Source organism: Xyrauchen texanus, chromosome 15 (genome assembly GCF_025860055.1).
Source record: "Xyrauchen texanus isolate HMW12.3.18 chromosome 15, RBS_HiC_50CHRs, whole genome shotgun sequence".
Taxonomy (NCBI): Eukaryota; Metazoa; Chordata; class Actinopteri; order Cypriniformes; family Catostomidae; genus Xyrauchen; species Xyrauchen texanus.
Window position 1 is genome coordinate 12,638,913 of NC_068290.1, and position 20,800 is coordinate 12,659,712.

Here is a 20,800-nt window from a genome sequence, read left to right on the forward strand (position 1 = left end):
GCAGCACATTTTGGGTAGGCTGACTGTTTTTATTCTCCCATTGTTAAACTGCCCAAAGTTATCACCTCGTAGGTTAATTTGTCATGTAAGCGATCCATTCAAAATTAGTTTGTTACCAAATATAAGAAGGAAATATATGGTTGTTGATGTAATGGCTATTGCTAAATATGCATGTCTGTCATGTAAACCTGTTTTGTTTCAGCCAGTATAGACTTTTGTTATGCCTGTTTGGTCGCATGTTTAAATTCATGGCTTATCAGTTAACCGGTTATTAACCGGTTATTAACCGGTTAATGCTGGCGATTAACCGGTTAAAAGAATCAGAATTTGCATCCCTACAATGAACAAGATCATTTATTTATCCTGGTTTATGCCAGTAAATACAAATACCTTAATTAATAAATAAAATTAATGTTGTTCATTCATAGGGCATTAACTAATGTTAACAAACACAACTTTTGATTTAAAACATTTATTTGTAATAAATGCTATAAAAAATATTATTCGTTGTTAGTTCATGTTAACTAAAGTTGTTAACTTGTTAAGTAATGTTAACAAATGGAACCTTATTGTAAAGTGTTACCGCATGGACTGTACAATTGATGCAGCCATTGTATTTGGTGTTTTCCCCAACCATTATAGTGTCAGTGAATCTGTACAGCAGCATGTTATGTAATATCCTACGGTGGATCAAGTTCTATTGTGATGTGAAACTTGAGAGCTCCCTTCAGATTTGGGATGGGTTATTTTATTATTTTTTTCCTTTATTTTAACCTCATCACATAGCACACCCTGCCTCTCCTTTCACACAATACGTGTCCTGTTCTAATGTGTGCATGATGATTCGCCTTCCTCTTTTACGTCACTGCAACATACTTCAGGCAACCCCCCCAACCCGATCTTGGTGCAGAATGTGCTGCTATGGCAACAGTGGTGTCGCCACATGGCAGTGGGTTGGACATTGGTGAACGGATTAAAGATCAGCGATTATGAAATGTGTTGCTCCACACCTCCTTCACAGCATTTACAAACTGGAAAAATAGCTTCCTTTGAAAGCTGAAGGTGCTGATGAAGGAATGTTTGAATTAAGCCTAAACAAACATTGTCAGCAGCATAGTGCTACTCAAAAAGAGAATGGCGTAGTTCACCCAAAAATGTAATGTTAATGTTATCATTAACACGCTCATGTTGTTCCAAACCCGAATGAACACAAAAGATAATGTCAGGCAGAATGATAGCCTCAGTTACCATTTACTACTTTTTTCCATACAATGAAAATGAATGGTTTCTGAGGCTAAGATTCTGCCTTGCATTTCTTTTTGTTTTACATGGCTGAAAGTAAGTCATAAGGGGTTTGGAACAACATAAACGTGAGTAAATTATGACATTATTTATGAAATATTATTTTTGGGTGAACTAACCCTTTAAGAAAGAACCAGTACATTAGCACTCATGCTGTATTACGGATGAATGTGCATTTAAAGAAAGGTTTTGCTAACCCTTTATTTGGTCATTGGTCTTTGGCACTGAGCCTTGCATCTTGCTCAGTTCTCTATTAGTGGGATGGTTGCTGAGTATTATCTTCTATCCTATGCATGCTGCATTGATAAGTAAATCAGATCCACTGTCAACAGAAGTGATTTATTTGCACATGTAGCCATGATTGCAGAAAGCTGCGGTTTTTCAACATAATCATGCAAATATTTCAGGATGAGGTATTTGCTTTGTCCGAACACTGGAGATTTAGAAAGAAGTCATTTACATTTACATTTACATTTATGCATTTGGCAGACGCTTTTATCCAAAGCGACTTACAGTGCACTTATTACAGGGACAATCCCCCGGAGCAACCTGGACTTAAGTGCCTTGCTCAAGGGCCCAACAGTGGCATCTTGGTGGTGCTGGGGCTTGAACCCCTGACCTTCTGGTCAGTAACCCTGAGCCTCAACCACTGAGCCACCACTGCCCACGATAAGATAAGAAGATAAGAAGTCTTATCTTCTCCCTCTTTTTGAAAGCTTACATAGATAGAAGTTTGCCATGAGAGAAAGTCCACTGTGTATGTTATCAGGAGGAATTTGGACCCTTGCTTGCCTGGCTATGAGGACCGACAACTGTTTCAATACTATCAAGCCTAGGTTTTATAATTCAGTACAAATAGGAATGAAATGGCATCATAAGTACTGGTGCAATACTAAAAACACAAGATAGTAGGACCATATTTATGTATACACTGGTGGCCAAAAGTTTGGAATAATGTACAGATTTTGCTCTTATGGAAAGAAATTGGTACTTTTATTCACCAACGTGGCATTCAACTGCTAATAGTTAGATAGTTGTAGATCTGGCCTTCCACATCTCTTCCTTTACTCGTTAGAGCCAGTTGTCCTTTTGTCTTTGAAGACTGTAGTGTACAACATTGTATGAAATCAATCTTTTGTTCAAAAATGAGTTAATGCAGTTAATGTCACACATTTGCTTATTTGATTATTGATCATGAAATTGTGTGAAATGAAATATATTTTTTAATCATTTATGCAAATTTTTCTAAATCACGCAGAGGGGTAATCACTAGTACACAAGCAATAGCGAGAGAGGAACAGTCTATTTTATTAATTCGTTTTTTGCATCTGCATTCCAATCTACATTTTGATGTAATCCTTCCTTATGATCACGCAGCATTTTCTCATCAGCTGAATAGGAGGCTAAAAACTATTAAATTGTGACGAGACTCACGCTGCATGTGCAAGCCATACTCGCATCACAAGCCGATCAACTATTAAACCCTTCTCGGGGAATCACACCTGCAGAATCCTAAAACTTTATTTACAGGTTTAATTTATATTTTGAATGGACTCAAATAGATTTTTGAAGGATGGTGTACCTGTATGCTGGGTTGGAAATCTAAAGGATTCATAGTGGGGTTTTCCTTATTACATCATGTGTTGTTCTGAAAGCAAAAAGAAACAAACGAAACACGGAATGTAGGCTGTCATCCGTGTAGCCTGACCGAATCAAAGCGGGTGCGTTTTAGCTTGCGCGATTAACCAAAAGTGAAGCGTGAATGGCTTGCCCGCGCTGCACGAGTCTGTTGTGTACAGGGTCGAAAATGTCATCAAAATGTTGGGGGAGACAATAAATACAACAATTCTCAGGAGCAATTTTTGAAGGGGACACCAAGGGGTTTTTTGTTGTTGCCCCGTTTGCATTTGTATTATTTTTATTTCTTAAACAATTATTTTAAGAATATATCATTATATTATTTACAATACACATATTTTAATGATGTTTAGGGGGGGACAACCCTCAGATAGGGGGGGTCCTGACCCCCCCGACCCCCCTGCGATTTCCGCCTGTGGTTTTGTATACTGCAGTCTTATCACATTTTTACTTTTTGATTAGCTTCCCATTCAGCTGATGAAAACACGCTGCGTGATCATGAGGAAGGATTACATCAAGATGCAAACTGGAAAGCAGGTGTGGAATTTCATATAATAAAATAGTCTACTCTCTCACCGGTACAGGAGTGTGATTACCCCTCCGCGTGACATAGGTTGCCGACCCCAGTTCTAAAGTCTGTTATGCGTGAAAATTGCATTTCAAAATAAGAGTCCCGTGCGTATTTCTGGCTTCTTTATAATTAAAAGTCCTGTATTGTGTGCCGCTTTTTTTCTTCTGGTAATTATTGATTGGGATTGGAGTAGCACAGTAAACCGCAATCTGGGATTTCATTAAATATATATATATATATATATATATTACAACGTGTCCAGGAATTATAAAGTTTACAGGACAAATAGGAAAGAATCCAGTCATCTCATTTCTGTTTATTTAGCACTTTAAAGGGGTCATGCCATGGGTTTTTTTATTGTATTATTATGTTCCCTTAGGTGCAATTATAGTATTAATATATTTTTTTTTAAGAAAAACTTTTAAAATCTAGTGATTTATGACCTTTTCCCACCCTGTTTCTCATCCTCTGATTCAAACAGTCTGTTTTGGGGGCGTTTTCCATTTAAGACTTCAGTGTTAACGCCCACTGTTATGATTGGCTAACGTCAGTGCCTATGTATCAATTATTGACGCCCCCAGCCAGAACAATATGCAAGTAAACTAAGTAAAAACACTGTGATTATTCATAATGAATGAAATTGCGCTTTAAAAAGTAGTTTAGTTTAAAGTTTAAAATAGATTACTTACAGTTTGCGTCGTCGTTGTTCCCAGAATAGTCGGCACGGACTTATCTTTGAGCAACAGTTTTCTGGCAAAGCCAGCATCATATTGAGATTTGTTCTCAAAACAGTCATCCTTAAAATGTACAGAACAAACGCTTAAGTTAACACTGCCGTGACTGGGACGTCCGCAAAAAATAAACTGCATCCATTTTTCCCTGACGTCTGGATCTTTCGGCAGCTTATTCAGAGGTTTTGTTTGACCACAGCCAGGAACAGCACATCTGTGTGGCATCGTAATTTTCCTGTGCACAAGTAGTCTCTGTCAGAGCTCGCTGTCCATCGACTGAACACTTGTGAGGCGCATGGCGATACGAAATGAGCGTAGTTATCTTGCGCTGGAGGCGGTCATATGCAAACGCTGGTACGTCACTTCTAACCGACACGTCACTTCTAACCATGAATCCAGAACGAGCTGTATTTTGAGCTTGATTAAATAAATGATTCGTTTAGAATGGGGAGGACGTCTTAAAATATTAAACTTGCAGGACGTTTTAATGATACAAAGACCTCTTATATACCAAAAGATGAAGGCAAATTTGGTTTCTCATGTCATGACCCCTTTAAGGTGATGGACTATGCATAATATACAATAATATTATGACACAATCTAGTTAAATGAACAATAAATGTTTGTTTATTATAATTTATTTTCCATTAAAAAATAACAGCAGTCATGAAATTGCCGTCTAATTAAAAAAAAAAAAACACAGAGGGCAAAGCAATAAGCTAAACTGCAATTCATTTCCACATATCACAATAATCATTGTCATATAATTTCTCACTTTGGCCAATTTCTTTCTCTTTATTTGAATTACTATTTTCCTCCGATTTTACATAGCACAGAAGTGTTTTGCTGTCATGGTCTAGTTTCTCTACAGCTTGAGACGCACATCAGCCTTTTTGTCATCCTCCTCCAGAAGATGGCAACACAAGGCTGTTGTAATGCGATTCTGAATTGAGACGCGAGTAACCGGAATAATGCAGACTGCTTTTTGATCTTATAAAGGGAAGCTCTAGTAATTAAAGAATAGGATGTTTTGGTGTCTAAATCCTAATTGAATTGGAACTATATGTTTGAAGTCATTGTAACATATTCGATAAGCACAACACCTGTAAACAGCCGACTGTGAGGTTAATGCACTGTATTACATTGCAGCGGAATTGATAAATATATTATATATTAGTTATTTATTGATGTTTGGAGTGCTTTATCAGATTGGTGTTGTCCTTCACATCGTGTTATGCCTGACAACATCTGTCAACCATCTTAAAATCACTGTAACGCTTGGTTTTTCATGGCTTATTGCTTAAGGATCCAGCAGGAAATAATTGTATTCTTTCAAAAATAATTGTATTCTTTCAATAGTTGTATTCTTACCCTCTTCATTGTTGCCTGTTTAGTGAGCAGGAACACAGTCTGTCATGTGAGTAAAGGGATGATTAATTTATGCAGCTTGGCGGTAAATGCAACAATGAATAGTGCTGATGGCACAATGTCTGTGTATGTGTCTCATGTCAGTTCTCTCCAGTACAGGCCACCACTAATTTTTCCTAACAAGACAAGGCAGATACAGTAATATACTATTTCAGTTTTGACCTTAATGCAATATACAGTGGCTCCAAAAAAGGTTTGGCTATGTTTGGATAATAAAAGTAATAGATGACCCAAAAATTTAAATTCTCTTATCATTTACTCACCCTCATGCAATCCCAGATGTGTGTGGCTTTTTCTTCTGCAGAACACAAATGAAGATGTTTTGAAGAGCTCTGTTGGTCCATACAATGCAAGTGAATGGTGACCAAACATTTTGAAACTCCAAAAATCACATAAAGGACAAATAAAAGAAATCCATATGACTCCAGAGGTTTAATCCATATCTTAAGAAGCGATAGGTGTGGGTGAGAAATGGATCAATATAACACTTTTTTTTTTTTTTTTTCATAAATCTCCACTTTCAAAATGTAGATGTGAAAGTGGAGATTTATTGTAAAAAGGACTTAAATATTGGTCTGTTTTTCTTAAAATATGCATTAAACCACTTAAGCCATATGGATTTCTTTTATTTGTCATTTATGTGATTTCTGGAGCTTCAAAAGGTCTGGTCACATTCACTTGCATTGTATGGACAATCAGAGCTGGTTTGTGTTCGTGTTCAGCAGAGGAAAGTATGTCATATGCATCTGGGATGGCATAAGGGTGAGTATATGATGACAATTTTGGTTAAGCTTTCCCTTTAAGACACACTTTAAAATATAGGCTACTAAATTCAGTGCAGTAGATAAAAATATATACAAGCAAGTGGCATTTGCAAACATATACATTTTACATTTTGTTTACAGCTCACTTCAATATTCTTTGCCATTTTTATTTTCTCTAAGATATACTAGTACAGTTGAAGACAAATTTATTATCCCCCCCTATGAAATTTCAATTCTTTTTCAAATATTTTCCAAGTTATATTTAACAGAGCAAGGGGATTTTAACACAGTATTTGTTAGTATATTTTTCCTCTGGAGAAAGCCTTATTTATATCAATTTGCCTAGAATAAAATAATTATTTAAACAGTTAAAACTGCTAAGGTCAATATTATTAGCCCCCTTAAAAAATTATTCTGTTTGATTGGCTACAGAACCAACCACCGTTATACAATGACTTGCCTAATTAACCTAACTCACCTAATTAACCTAATTAATTCCCCAAGCCTTTAAATTGCACTTCAAACTGAGGATTAGTATCTTGCAAAACAACTAGTGAAGTAATATAAAACTGTAATCATGGCAGAGACAAAAGAAATTTGTTTAGACTTGAGAAAAATAATTGTTAATGCGCACAAAGCAGGAGATGGATATACACATTTATCAAAGTGTTTTCAGGTGTCAAGAACTGTTGTGAGAAGTATTATCAAGAAGTTTGAAGAGACCCACACAGTGGAGAACAAGACAGGCAGAGGCATGAAGTGAAAGATTTCAAAAACCTTTGAAAGAAAACTGGTGAGAGGTTTCTAAAGACCCAAGAACAACTGCCAAGACACTAGTAAATGATTTAGCCAAATCTCAACGAAGAAAGTCACTAGAGCCCTGCACAGGAATGGACTGCAAGGTTGCAGACCAAGAAAAACTCCACTTCTGAAGAAGAGACACCTCCAAGCTAGACTGAAGTTTGCCAAGGACAACCTAGAGAAAAATTATGCATACTGGAAACGTCTCCATTGGTCAGATGAGACAAAACTAGAGCTCTTTGGCCATAGAGATGTTGCCTATGTTTGGAGAAAGAAGGGAGAGGTTGCTCAACCCAAAGTACACCGTTCCCACAGTGAAACATGGCGGTGGGAGTATAATGCTGTGGGTATGTTTCAGTGCATCTGGAACTGGGAATCTCATCAGGGTTGAGATGAAAAAGGAAGACTACGAGAAGATTTTGAAAGACAACCTCAGGCAATCTGCAATAAAAATTGGTTTGGGTCCACATTTCGTCCTCCAGCATGATAACGACCGAAAGGCATACCTCACTTCTGGTGAAGAAATGCCTCCAAACGAGCAAAGGGAACGACCTTGACTGGCCTGCACAAAGCCCAGACTTGAATCCCATAGAAAATCTGTGGGCCACACTGAAGACTAGAGTCCATGCCAGGAGACCAACAAATCTGGAGGAGCTTGAGAGATTTGCTAAGGAGGAATGGGCTGCAACTCCTCGGGAGAAATGCCTAAAACTTGTTGAGAACTACAACAAATGATTAAAGGCTGTTATCATTTTGACCTGTAGATTTTTTTTTTTATTCTTGGTTAAAATGTTGTTTCTATTTGTATATTTAAACACCAAGTTGCCTAAATAAACTTATGTTTAGAAATGCTATGTTGAAAAAATATCTTTGCTCCATTAAACAGCACTTTATTTTAAAAATAACTAAATATTTTATAGGGGGCTAATAATTTTGTCTTCAACTGTATGTTTTCAGTGTTCAACTAATGACAACTTTAAAGCTTGCTGCATTCATTATCATGTTTTTATTCTAAAAACGATTCACTTAGCATTACACCATGATGGCCAATGTTGTAAATTCTATGTTCTTATAAGGCTGTATGGTTAGTCCTCTAAATCATGACAGTTTTATTTTAATATGTAGATAAGAAAACAGTTCCACCAGTGAGCCATGGCCTTGCCGAAGTGTGCATGTGTGTGCGCGTGAGTGTGTGATTGTGCTCCTGAGTGTCCTGTAATCCTTCAGCTTGTCCTCACCACCAGTCATTGTGTTACATGAGTTAGATCAGATCGTCTCTCAGGGATTAGGCCCTTTCACTATCATCAGCCAGAGATAAACATGACACAGTAAATTCTGCAGGCCTGCAGATTCACGGCCAGGTCCTGCTGCTCAAACAGAAGGAAGGAGTGTAACTTTGAGATGTGTTTTTGTCTTGCTTTATCCCCCCACCTTCCCCCTGCTCTCGTACTGTAACCCCCCTCCGCTCCCCTTCCTTTTCCCAGGATCTGAGCTCCAGCTCCGACAGTCTCGAGCTTGAGGCTGTTAAAGTAAGTCTCTCACCGTCTAATAAGGCTCCTGTGCGTAGTGGGATGGTGGCGGTGTCTGTTTACAGGCGGGGTTGACTCCACAGATTCCTTCAAATGTGTGCCTTCAAGATTTGCAATCATGCTATCACACATCACAAACTGTGCTATCATGCAGGAATGTTATTGGGACTCTCCATGAAATGGGTACAAAATAGGACTTAAAACTCTAAAACAAATGACAAATGTCAATGAAAGGAGGTGCTTAACCTTCATTAATTGTTGTTCATCCACTTTAGCACCTGGAATAGATTTTTAGGGGCATTTTCTTCCTTTTATGAGAGTGTATTTTTCTAACCATATAAAACATACTTTCATGTTCAATATTTTTAATCAATTAATTAAAATATATTTTGAATCTGAGCAATTTGGTCTGTCACGTATAAATCAAATTGTACGAACAAAACTGAATATTTAGTTGCGCTGGCATTTTTTGGCTACAAATTTAGATTTTTGGGGCCATATTTGCCCCAACCCCAAGTCAGCCCGCACTCATTTCTGACTCTGCTGGTTCTCACCAAAGAACATGGGATTTTTGCTTTAATTGCTTGAAAAAGTAACAGTACACCTATTTGTACCCTATTTGTGGAAAGTGCATGTTAGCCTACATGTTTGAGTTATCATTTGAGCATTGCCTGTAAAGTGATGGCATGCTTGCAAACAAGTTTTATCTTGGTTTAATTTATGGGATGTGTCATTTTTTTTCACTTATTCTGTTATTTAATCAAGTTTAAATGTGTATAAGAGTTTTTGAGTCTGTTGATGTTAATAATGTATAACATTGGATAATTAAATTAGTTTGTGTTGGGTTCTGTGATCAAGACCTTTTGGTTTCCTTTCAGAAACTTTGTAACACACTTTGGCAAAGTTCTTTGGAAAATAATTTAATTTGGCAGAGTGGTTTCTCTTACAATGGGTGTGTGTTGGTGACGTTTAACATATTTCCAAAGGGATAAAAGGACTTAAACTTATCCTTAAGTTCAATTTTCTGGCCTTGTCATTTGTTTCTGTAACCCCCTCTACATGGATGACAATATCCATGTATCAGATATACTTTGACATTTGGAACTCGGGTTTCCATTGGTCATGGAAAACTTGGAAATATCAGGGAATATTAAAATAGTTTTTTCCAAACCTGAAAAGCCATGAAAATGTATAAATCCTTATGTCTGTAGTGACTACAGCATTTTTTTTTGTTTTCTGTTCTCTACAATATTTTCCACTAGATATTGCCATTTTGTTGATTTAAACTTACTTGCTACAATTCGCATGCCATAGTAATGTCAGATTTGTGATTGAATCATACAAGTCATTCATTTCAATGAATTTGTTGAAATGGCTTGCAAATCACACCAAATGGTTCATTAACGTATAACCAGAAGTTATTTTTAAACATTTGTATCTAGTGAACAAAAACAATGGGAAATGTCCCAGAAATATTATTTGTCAAAAATGTGGGAACCGTGGGAACTGTTGGTCGCACATGTGGAGGAGTTTGATGAGTCTTTCTCCACATTTCCTGTCCTTGGATGACCTCATGTATTTGTGTTAATACTTTTTACTTTTTTAAAGCTGCACTTTGTAACTTTGTGCTCTCTAGCGACATCTGTGGTTGAAATTTAAAATGGCAAGCAATTTGCGGAAGAATACATTACGTCCGTTGTGTTTTGACACTACTGCTCTGGCGGATGAATCTCATTATTTGAGGTTACCTGGACATCGACTGTGTGATCCTGACTGGAAGACTTTCAGAGCCGGAGTTATAACATGCTATTTTCATGTTGATATAATTATGTTATATTACCTTTTAAAAATGAAATATTACTTGCTTTGATGAAGATAAACAACACTCTTACGTACATATTTTGAATGAATGAATTGTACACTTTTCCGACACTACACTCAAAGCGCATTTATGTACAGAACAAGGAAGTCTTGAAACCCCACCATTTACAAGTATTTTTTATTATGATTATTCATGTGTTTTATCAACTATTAATGTTTTTAATGTATTATCAATTTACGAGGTGAAGCTCTTGATACTGCTGATTCAAGGTCAATGTAAGACTTCATTATTTTTACATTATTAGTCTTGTCAAAGAAATCAATGATGAAAAAGTTTGTTGACGAAAGGTTTTTTTGATTTCTTCAACAAAGGCTAGACAAAAAAGGCGCATCATGAAGATTATTCAATTCCATTTTTTAAAGCTTTCTGTTGATGAAAATATGATCATACAAATTACACTGCAAGATATAAACAGTACAACACATAAACAGAAGAAGAAACATCTTGAGAATCTGTAAATATAAGATGTTAGATATGGATTCATTTAATCCATTAATCCAGTGTTTTGGGAATTTCACGGCTTGAGCTGCGCGAGTTGAACTTGCTAACACCGGCCAAATTAACCGCTTTAAAATGGGATGAATACCTAATTGAAACTCAACCTATTTATACATGAGATTGAAGATTCATAGATATGTCGACAACTTGCATCTGCACAACGAAACGAATGAACATGTGAACCTGAATTAAATGAGGCTCTAGTCAGAATAATCGTAATTTGCGTTGTGAATACACTGTTTCCATAAGAACACGCTACATGTAATATCCTTTCATGGGAAATTAATACGTCTATAAATCATGAAGATTTCAGAGTACAGTAGGCTAACTCATAAAAAGTAAAGTCTATTAATTATTATTTCAGGAGCTCAGGTTTTTAACAAGGACAGTAGACCTATGTATATTTTTTACTGTATGTTTGATACATGTTTACATTATAAAATGTATATAAAAAAAAAAACCTGAATATTTGTTTAAAGGTTTGGTCTGTTACAGTTGGACAAATTTTTTGGTACAATTTGTACATTAACTAAAATATATATTTTCGTTGACTACAATTGTTATTTTTGTAAAACTGACTAAAATGAATGAACATAACATGACAAAATATTGACCACTTTCAAAGGACATTTTTGTCAAAAGACCAAAAGTGTGATTTAAAATAAAAAATGAAAAAATAACACGGAAATTGATAAAGCAAGTGAAACTGTAGGCCTAATAACACTGTAAAATAAAAACAGAAAATGAGCAATAATGGGGATAAAATCTACTTTATTAAACATGAAAATAATATGTACAAGTAGTCAATTTCAGAAGTTATACATACTAGTACACATGCACAGTAACTTCCCCTGGCAATGGATCGTGATCGGTAAACACACATGTAATGTTGGATTCATAAAAGCATTACCCCTACCAGTCAACATACGGTATCTAGTTCCATTCTGAATTGTGTGATTGAACTGAACCGCGTCCACAGCTGGAACCCGTGATGGCCGGCACTTCTTTCCTGTCTTTACGGACATGACGTCATGACGCAAAAGCAGTTTTGTGCCAAATCCAACCCGAAATCTCAAAATACTTTTTGTAGGTTTACCGAAATGAATCGGGGTAAGGCAAGGACACTGATTATGTATTTAATCAATAATGATAATTTGTTCATTTTTATCCAAAAAATCTTACATAGTGCAGCTTTAATACATTTCAGGGGATGCTATTTGTTCATGACTCGCTTGCGCTACCCTGTGGTCAACTGTTGCTAAAGCACTCTCACCATTTCTTTTTGTTATTCCCACGCTTCACTTTGACATCAGAATGCTGTGATGATCATGCATGCAAATATTTAGCTGTTTTGAGCACTGCTCCTTATATTCTTGTGCTGAATAATATAAACAGACATAGACTTGTATAATAACTCATACATCCATAGAAATACAGTGACTGCTTTTATGTGTTTGAATATTCCCTATGCAAATGGAATATCCATTTTTTTTATTTTATATTTTGTTTTTAGAAAGGCTACATTTCATCTCTGCAAGTTTTATTTACTGTGTTCGGATACATTTTTCTTTCGTCCATCTCTTTCCTTTCCCTCTTGTCTAGCCTGTGCGTTTGACTCCTCAGCGGGAGTTCATCAAATCTCTGATGGGGATTGGGAAGAGGCTGGCCACTCTGCCCACTAAAGAACAGAAGACTCAGAGGCTCATCTCTGAGCTGTCTCTACTCAACCACAAGTTGCCTGCCCGGGTCTGGCTGCCCACAGCGGCCTTTGACCACCATGTAGTCCGTGTGCCCCACACACAGGCTGTTGTGCTCAACTCAAAGGATAAGGTGAGGTTCCATATTCATGTTGATATGGATAATGTTTTTAATAAAACAAAATTGGACTGGTCCATGCTTTATGTGAAATAATTATTCTTTCTGATGAGTTTTTGTTCTTTTAATCAGATTTGAAAGACTCTCTTATGTTAGAGTAAAACTACTATGTTAAGAGTTTTCTGATGCAGCGCAGGCTAAAAGTCTGAGACTACATTGAATGTGTAGGATTTTTCCTCATTTAAACTTGGTACTTTAAAATTAACAAAGAAACAAAAAAGTTAATGGATGTAAAATGAATAAAAATCCTTTTCTAGGTCACTAATCAATTTGAGAAAATTTGTGGCGACCATGTTAACTTGTTAATTTGTTACCATTGAAACACAACACGCTCTTCGAAACGTTCTCAAATCACTTTGGGAGAACATGGGTCATTAGGTTTTGCACAAACTTGTGGAGTCAACACCAGCTCGAGTGCATCCTGTCATTAAAGGAATGAATGTGGGGAAAAAAAAATTCTCTCATTTAGTCACCCTCAAGCCATCCCAGATGTGTAAACACAAATTAAGATTTTTAGAAGAATATCTCAGCTCTGTAGGTCCATGCAATGCAAGTGAATGGTGACCAAAATTTTGAAGCTCCACAATGCACATAAAGGCAACATAAAAGTAACTTATAAGACTCCAGTGGTTTAATCCATGTCTTTTGAAGTGATCCAATTGGTTTTTGGATTAGAACAGACCAAAATATAACTGATTTTTCAAATATTTTCAGTTATAAATCAGCAGTCTCCTTGGTGATCATTATTTCAAGCTCGATTGCACTTCCTAGCAACATCTAGCACTTTGCATGTGTCAAGCACAAGGAAGTGTAATCAAGAAAGAATTAAAATCATGATAGTGCCTAGAGACTGCAATGACAAGATGTACAGAGAAAAGGGAGTTACATTTGGGTCTGTTCTCAAACAAAATCGATTATATCGCTTCAGAAGACATGGATTAAACCAGTGGAGACATATGGTTTACTTTAATGCTGCCTTTATGTCCTTTTTGGAGATTCGTGTTTATATTTCGATTCATCTTTTCACTCAAATTGTTCTGATAATATATGTACATTTTTTATTAAATTAGATAAAATAGAAGCATTTTAATAGTGATCTCAGACTTTTGGACTTGGCAGTGATAAATGAAACTTTGTTAAACTGCCTTTTTTGTGCTTGTTCAGGCACCTTACTTAATTTATGTAGAAGTTCTGGAATGTGAAAACTTTGAGACGTCAAGTGTGCCAGTGAGGATCCCAGAAACACGGATCCGCAGCACGCGGTCTGTAGAGAATCTTCTGGATTGTGGCATCACACCTGACCAGCGTGCCAGCAGCTTCTCCACAGTTCCCAATTATGACAACGACGACGAGGCATGGTCTGTAGATGACATTGGAGATCTGCAGGTGGAGGTACTTGGAAAGAGCAACTAGGAAAGCCATCTACAAATTTTCTTTGTATTTGTCTTCTGAGTACTGACCTGTAACCTTTTTCCTTTCAAAGTTTCCAGAGATCCACACCAACAGTTGTGACAACATCTCCCAGTTCTCAGTAGATAGCATCACCAGCCAGGAGAGCAAGGAGCCTATTTTTATTGCAGCTGGAGACATCAGGTAAACTTGGAACCTGTTGAGTGAATACATCTTTGGCTGCAAACAGTAAGAAAAACAATTGTAATTGAACAATGTAATTTTCAATATTTTAGACGTCGTCTGTCCGAGCAGCTTGCCCACACCCCTACCACGTTTAGGAAGGACCCAGAGGATCCCTCAGCCGTAGCCTTAAAGGAGCCGTGGCAGGAGAAAGTGAGGTATGCGTAATCCACGTTAGAGACATTTTTCCACCATATTTGTTTTCTCATTTGATCTTTTGACCAGACTTTTAAGACTTTGAGTTCTTCTCTCCTGTGCTGCTCAATAGTCGGATCAGGGAGGGCTCCCCCTATGGACACCTACCCAACTGGCGTCTACTTTCTGTCATTGTGAAATGTGGTGATGACCTGAGACAGGAGCTTCTTGCCTACCAAGTGCTGAAACAGCTGCAGGTTGGCTGTCAATCAGTCTTTATCTATCATTCATTGTCTATTAATGCTAAATCAGAATATCATTGCTGGAACAGAAGATTTGGGCATTTTTAATTGTTGGAATAGATTTGTGCTGCATGACTATATATTAATGTTATTTTTTATTTTATTTTTTACAATATTCAAACTAGATACATTTGAGTGCATAAGTTTGCATTCCCCTTGCAGAATATGCGAGATTTTTAAAAATATATCTTAAAAATAGCGTTTTGTATTTTATTTAGTACTGCCGCAGGATTTGTAAACTTATGAGACAATTGGGGGATGCACTTAACTGTATTAATCGGCAGAGCTTTGTAAACAAATTTCTACTTTTAGCCTTTATTATTTTTTCAGGCATTGCTGTTAAACTGGACCTCTCACCATCTTTGTGGTCTTCTAGATTATCTGGGAGCAAGAGCGGGTTCCCTTGTGGATTAAGCCCTACAAGATCCTGGTCATCTCTTCAGACAGTGGAATGATTGAGCCAGTGGTCAATGCTGTGTCCATTCACCAGGTGAAGAAACAGAGCCAGCTGTTGTTGCTCGATTACTTCTGGCAGGAGCACGGCAACTGCACTACAGAGGCTTTTCTTACTGCTCAGCGCAACTTTGTCCAGAGCTGCGCTGGCTACTGCCTCATCTGTTATTTGCTGCAGGTGAAGGACAGGTAAGAGAGACCTGCAGACTTCGGGCAGTAAAGTCATGCTAGATTAGTGTCTGAAGATAAATGATTTTCTCATCCTTTTTAGGCACAATGGAAATATCCTGCTGGACTCTGAGGGTCACATCATTCACATTGACTTTGGCTTCATCCTTTCTAGCTCTCCACGAAACCTGGGCTTTGAGACGTCTGCCTTTAAACTTACCAGTGAATTTGTAGATGTAAGTACGAACATTTATTTTTTATGTGTTCATCAATGGGGTATTAGTCCTTTTTACATTTCTTGTTTTGCTCTAGTCTTCAAATTTTGAATTGCAGTACTACAAATATTGTTGGATTTTGTATCATACATTTTTGTATTTTTTTTATTTTGTTATTCGCTTTGTATAAAAGTGATTGCTAAATTATAAAATGTGAGGTTGTCTGAATTGTGGAGACATTTGACATAAAAATTGCTTTTAGGTGATGGGAGGTCTGGATGGAGACATGTTCAACTATTACAAAATGCTTATGCTTCAAGGCCTCATCGCTGCACGCAAGCACATGGAGAAGGTCATCCAGATTGTAGAAATCATGCAGCAAGGTATTGTTGTAAATCTCATTGTATAAAAGTCTGACAGCATACACTGACAGCAATTTGCAGCAAAAAAAGGAACAGAAGGCATTCATTTCCAATGCAATTTGAGGCAACATAAGTGATAGTAACTATAACCAATGTGTCACCTTTCCATCTATGCGTGAAAATGAGCACTGAAACGATGTGCAAACAACCAATTTGATTTAAGACATTGGATACAGTATGATCTGTCTCAAATATACACAGAAATATTCATTCACACTATTTTATAAAATGTATGTCAGAATTTTCAAAACGTAATTTTTAGAACAGCGTAATTTTTTTTTTTTTGTCCAGATAGAGTGACATCTTATTTTTACCAGCAATACTTCTCAAATGTGATCAGAGTTCAAGAAGCTGTGGGCAGTTTTACTACCCTCCAGTGACGTTAGGGCATCCAGCAGTAGAAGCGCCTACTAGGGATGTGCCTCATAAATATGTCAAACACTACTCAAAGTAGAAGTGAATAAAGTGCAAAGCAAGCAAGTAGCCTAAATGGTACAATACATAGATCTTCAAATGATAAAACCACTCACATTAAAGTCAAACAAAAATAACCAAACTGTCAGTGCCTGTAACATAGTATTTTTAACCAATGGAAAATATGTAATTTAAGTGCCAAAGCTACAGTAAATGTGCTCTGCTTTGGCAGGTTACATTTCCGTGAGGCACTAGTATTTTCATGTTACTATTTTCAGAGTTACACCCTGTCTAAACCAGATGTGAGTGATGCGTCAAAAGCCAACAAAGTAGATCCCATCATATTCAATTAAGCTGTCTTCACTGGAAGCGTTCTTTGCAGCGTAGGGCGCCAACAGTAAACGGATGTCCTATTCCATTTTGCACTGGTGCTGCTACTGCCAACAAGACAAATAAACGTTCGCTTTGACGCATCCAGTGTAGGCTGCCTCAAGCCATTGCGGCGCGACGGTCAATGGATGCGGCCAGTGTAGACAGGATCTTACACTCTGTGGTTTATTAGCTGCTTCGAGAATCTTTGATTTTTTTTTTAAATAGTTTAGCATTCAACTTGTCAAATTATTGTATGCAAGTATGCACACCAGAGCAAAAAGAACATTTGCTTACAGTTTATCAAGCGCTGAAACTTTGCCAGTTGCCATCTTTGTGACATCTGTAGGCTCGTTGGGCCCGGGTCTGATTGCAGACCTCTTTTGCACATGTTGAACAACCGAATAGTGATTTTGGTAATCAAATAGAGGTGCGTCGAAAGGTTAACCGAGTGTCGAATATCCATGCACATCCCCAACCCCTACTAAGAATACATCTACTTGGCAGCCTCCAGCCATTGTTTAGTTTTTGTTACAGAATAAATTTGTTCAGTTTTTGTTACAGAATCATATGTTTGTTCTGCAGGTTCTCAGCTTCCTTGCTTTCATGGATCCAGCACCATCCGTAACCTGAAGGAGCGTTTCCACATGAACCTGACGGAGGAGCAGCTGCAGGTTTTGGTGGAGCAGATGGTCGACGGTTCCATGCGCTCCATCACTACCAAGCTGTATGACGGCTTCCAGTATCTCACAAACGGCATCATGTGAACAGCAGCGGAAACGTTCAGGCCAGTGTTCACACAAACTAAAGCGCAAGAATTGGGGAAGAGGCTGTACCACTTTCAAAAACCACTCCTAAGGCCTGCCTCCCGTTACCCCTAACCTATCAGACTGTTTAGCTATCATTGTGGATTTTTTTTTTACCATGACTGAAGAAGTCTTGAGCTGTGAAGTAACTGCCTTTTCTCTACAGCATTTCCTTTTGTTTAAACTCTTCCCCATTTTTTTTGTTGGATTGTCTTGTTTTTCTCTGGATGTCCCTTCAGAGTTGAATTTTACTCAGCTTTCCAGGGCCTCATTTAAACACTAGGCTAGGCTGATCTGTGAAGTCAACACAGCCCATATCGTTACCGGTTTTGTTTTATGCTAAACTGCTAATGCTGTTTGCCTTGGATGAATAAATTACTGGTAACATTCGGAATTTTAACATGCATATGTGATGCAGCTGAGGTGTTATGGTGAAAATTATGTTGTAGCTAGGCCTGTAAATTGCATTGTGTAATGAGAGAATTGGATGGTAAACATTGCTGCGTTGTCTAACCTTGTCAAGTCAGTGTTACATTAATTGTTTTCTAAGAGAACTTCAAGTCACTCACAAATTCTCTGCTGCACAAATAAGAGAACCATTAAGAAACTGTTTAATTTGATGCAGATGTTTGTAAAACACCAAAGACACAGACCAGCAACTTCTCCAATCAAATAAAAGTTTTTCAACCTGGTCAATTTAATCTTTAACTGATACAGAAACTGATATAAAATATCTTTTAAAATATTCTGGTTTGTATTCTAGGTCAAATAAGTGTCAAATGTTGTAGACTGAAAAATGAACTGCTGGATTGAGAAACATGAACACTATTTATTGCCCATTTACAAATATTTCATATAAATACATGACTTATGAAATGCATCTCTATCCATTTGTTTGTCTGTGGATTTCATTTTATTTTTGTTGTTTTGTTTGGCACAAGTTAGAATCAAAGTTGTGCTGGTTTGTTCAGCTAACGGAATTTATCATGTACTTTTCTTACAGCTAACCTCAAGCTGAGGTGGGCAGCCATGTGTAAATGTGTGATTGTATGGTGCTCAGATGTTAGCATGAAAAGTGGAAAGGGCTATGAAAAAGTGGGAGAAATCAACACATTAATTATTTGTTTTATGAATTCCTACACATGTACAGGTATAAAATTCCTTGCCTAATATTCTTTGTTTTATTCTTGTGGGGCTTGTTGAGCCTTGTCTTATTTCCCTGTGACACCAATGCTATTTATCCATCTCTTATTAGTTTGAATTAATCAGTGAAAGCCCCAATTTCCTTTCATTTGTTTGCCTGTGTAAGGGCAAATTAACGTGCACATTTCCAATGGCTTTTCTTTCTCACAATTGTATACCTCTGTTTCAATGTCAAACTCTTTTTCTTTCCTTTGAAACTTGTAAAACAGACCAGCTCTTAAGATCATGTGAATAACCTTCCTTGTGAATGTTCCTTTGTATAATAAATTAAATGTACCTGATCCACACATTTTATGTTTTAAAAATATAGTCTTTTGACCAAATCTTTTGAAGCATTTTATTTTTGTCCACTTTTATCATATTTCACCAAAAATGACACTGTTTTAAAGGGATCGTTAACCCAAAAAATCAAATTCTCTTCTCATTTACTAATTTACATTTCTTACTTCTGCTGAACACAAACAAAGATTTTTTTAGAAGAATATTACAGCTCTGTAGGTTCCTACAGTATGTGAATGGTAGCCAGAACTTTGAAGGTCCAAAAAGCACATAAAGGCAGCATAAAAGTAATCCATATGACTCCAGTGGTTCACTGTCTTCTGAAGTAATATGATAGGTGTGGGTAAGAAACAGATCAATATTTAAGTCCTTTGACTATAAATTCTACTTCCTGCCCAGCAGGCGGCAGTATACACAAAGAATGTGAATCGCCAACAACAAAAGAAAAAAAAAGTTAAAATAGAGATTCATAGATAAAAAGTGCTGAGTTTGGAATTGCATACTACGCTTACTATTTCTCACATAGACCGATATGGCAGACGTAGGACGGGTAGTATGCAATTCCGAACTCTGTCAAGAGCTGTGTCCCAAACAACACGCTATACATTATGCACTTAAAAATTATACTATGTGATAGTACACAAATAAGATAAAGACAAATAAATCGAAAAAAAAAATTAAATAAATATATTTTTAACATAGCCTATAAATGATTTAGGCCTATATTATATACAGGTGAAACTTGAAAAATTTGAATATCATGCAAAAGTTCATTAATTTCAGTAATTCAACTTAAAAGGTGAAACTAATATATTATATAGACTCATTACAAGCAAAGTAAGATATTTCAAGCCTTTATTTGATATAATTTTGATGATTATGGCTTACAGCTTATGAAAACCCCAAATTCAGAATCTCAGAAAATTAGAATATTTCATGAAATCAATAAAAAAAGGATTTTAAATACAGAAATGTCGGCCCTCTGAAAAGTAGAATCATGCATATGTACTCAGTACTTGGTTTGGGCCCCTTTTGCATTAATTACTGCCTCAATGCGGCGTGGCATGGATGCTATCAGCCTGTGGCACTGCTGAGGTGTTATGGAAGACCAAGATGCTTCAATAGCGGCCTTCAGCTCTTCTGCATTGTTTGGTCTCATGTCTCTCATCTTTCTCTTGGCAATGCCCCATAGATTCTCTATGGGGTTCAGGTCAAGCGAGTTTGCTGGCCAATCAAGCACAGTAATACCATGGTCATTGAACCAGGTTTTGGTACTTTTGGCAGTGTGGGCAGGTGCCAAGTCCTGCTGGAAAATGAAGTCAGCATCTCCATAAAGCTTGTCTGCTGAAGGAAGCATGAAGTGCTCTAAAATGTCCCGGTAGA

General features: G+C 37.0%; 1 protein-coding gene across 2 annotated transcripts in view; it reads left to right on the plus strand.

Moving 5' to 3' along the window:
* Positions 1 to 19,455, plus strand: part of LOC127656193 (phosphatidylinositol 4-kinase beta-like) — a 29,150-nt gene extending 9,695 nt beyond the window's left edge. Inside the window, exons 3-12 of one of the 2 annotated variants that reach the window (XM_052144382.1) lie at positions 8,720 to 8,764; positions 12,747 to 12,974; positions 14,184 to 14,411; positions 14,503 to 14,612; positions 14,705 to 14,809; positions 14,920 to 15,043; positions 15,465 to 15,730; positions 15,813 to 15,945; positions 16,187 to 16,307; positions 17,715 to 19,455. In XM_052144382.1, the coding sequence (XP_052000342.1) occupies positions 8,720 to 8,764; positions 12,747 to 12,974; positions 14,184 to 14,411; positions 14,503 to 14,612; positions 14,705 to 14,809; positions 14,920 to 15,043; positions 15,465 to 15,730; positions 15,813 to 15,945; positions 16,187 to 16,307; positions 17,715 to 17,896 (1,542 nt within the window). In that variant the 3' untranslated portion in view covers positions 17,897 to 19,455. The remainder of the gene's footprint in view (positions 1 to 8,719; positions 8,765 to 12,746; positions 12,975 to 14,183; positions 14,412 to 14,502; positions 14,613 to 14,704; positions 14,810 to 14,919; positions 15,044 to 15,464; positions 15,731 to 15,812; positions 15,946 to 16,186; positions 16,308 to 17,714) is intronic. The other variant, XM_052144383.1, reaches the window with a different exon arrangement.
* Positions 19,456 to 20,800: the final 1,345 nt, after the last annotated feature.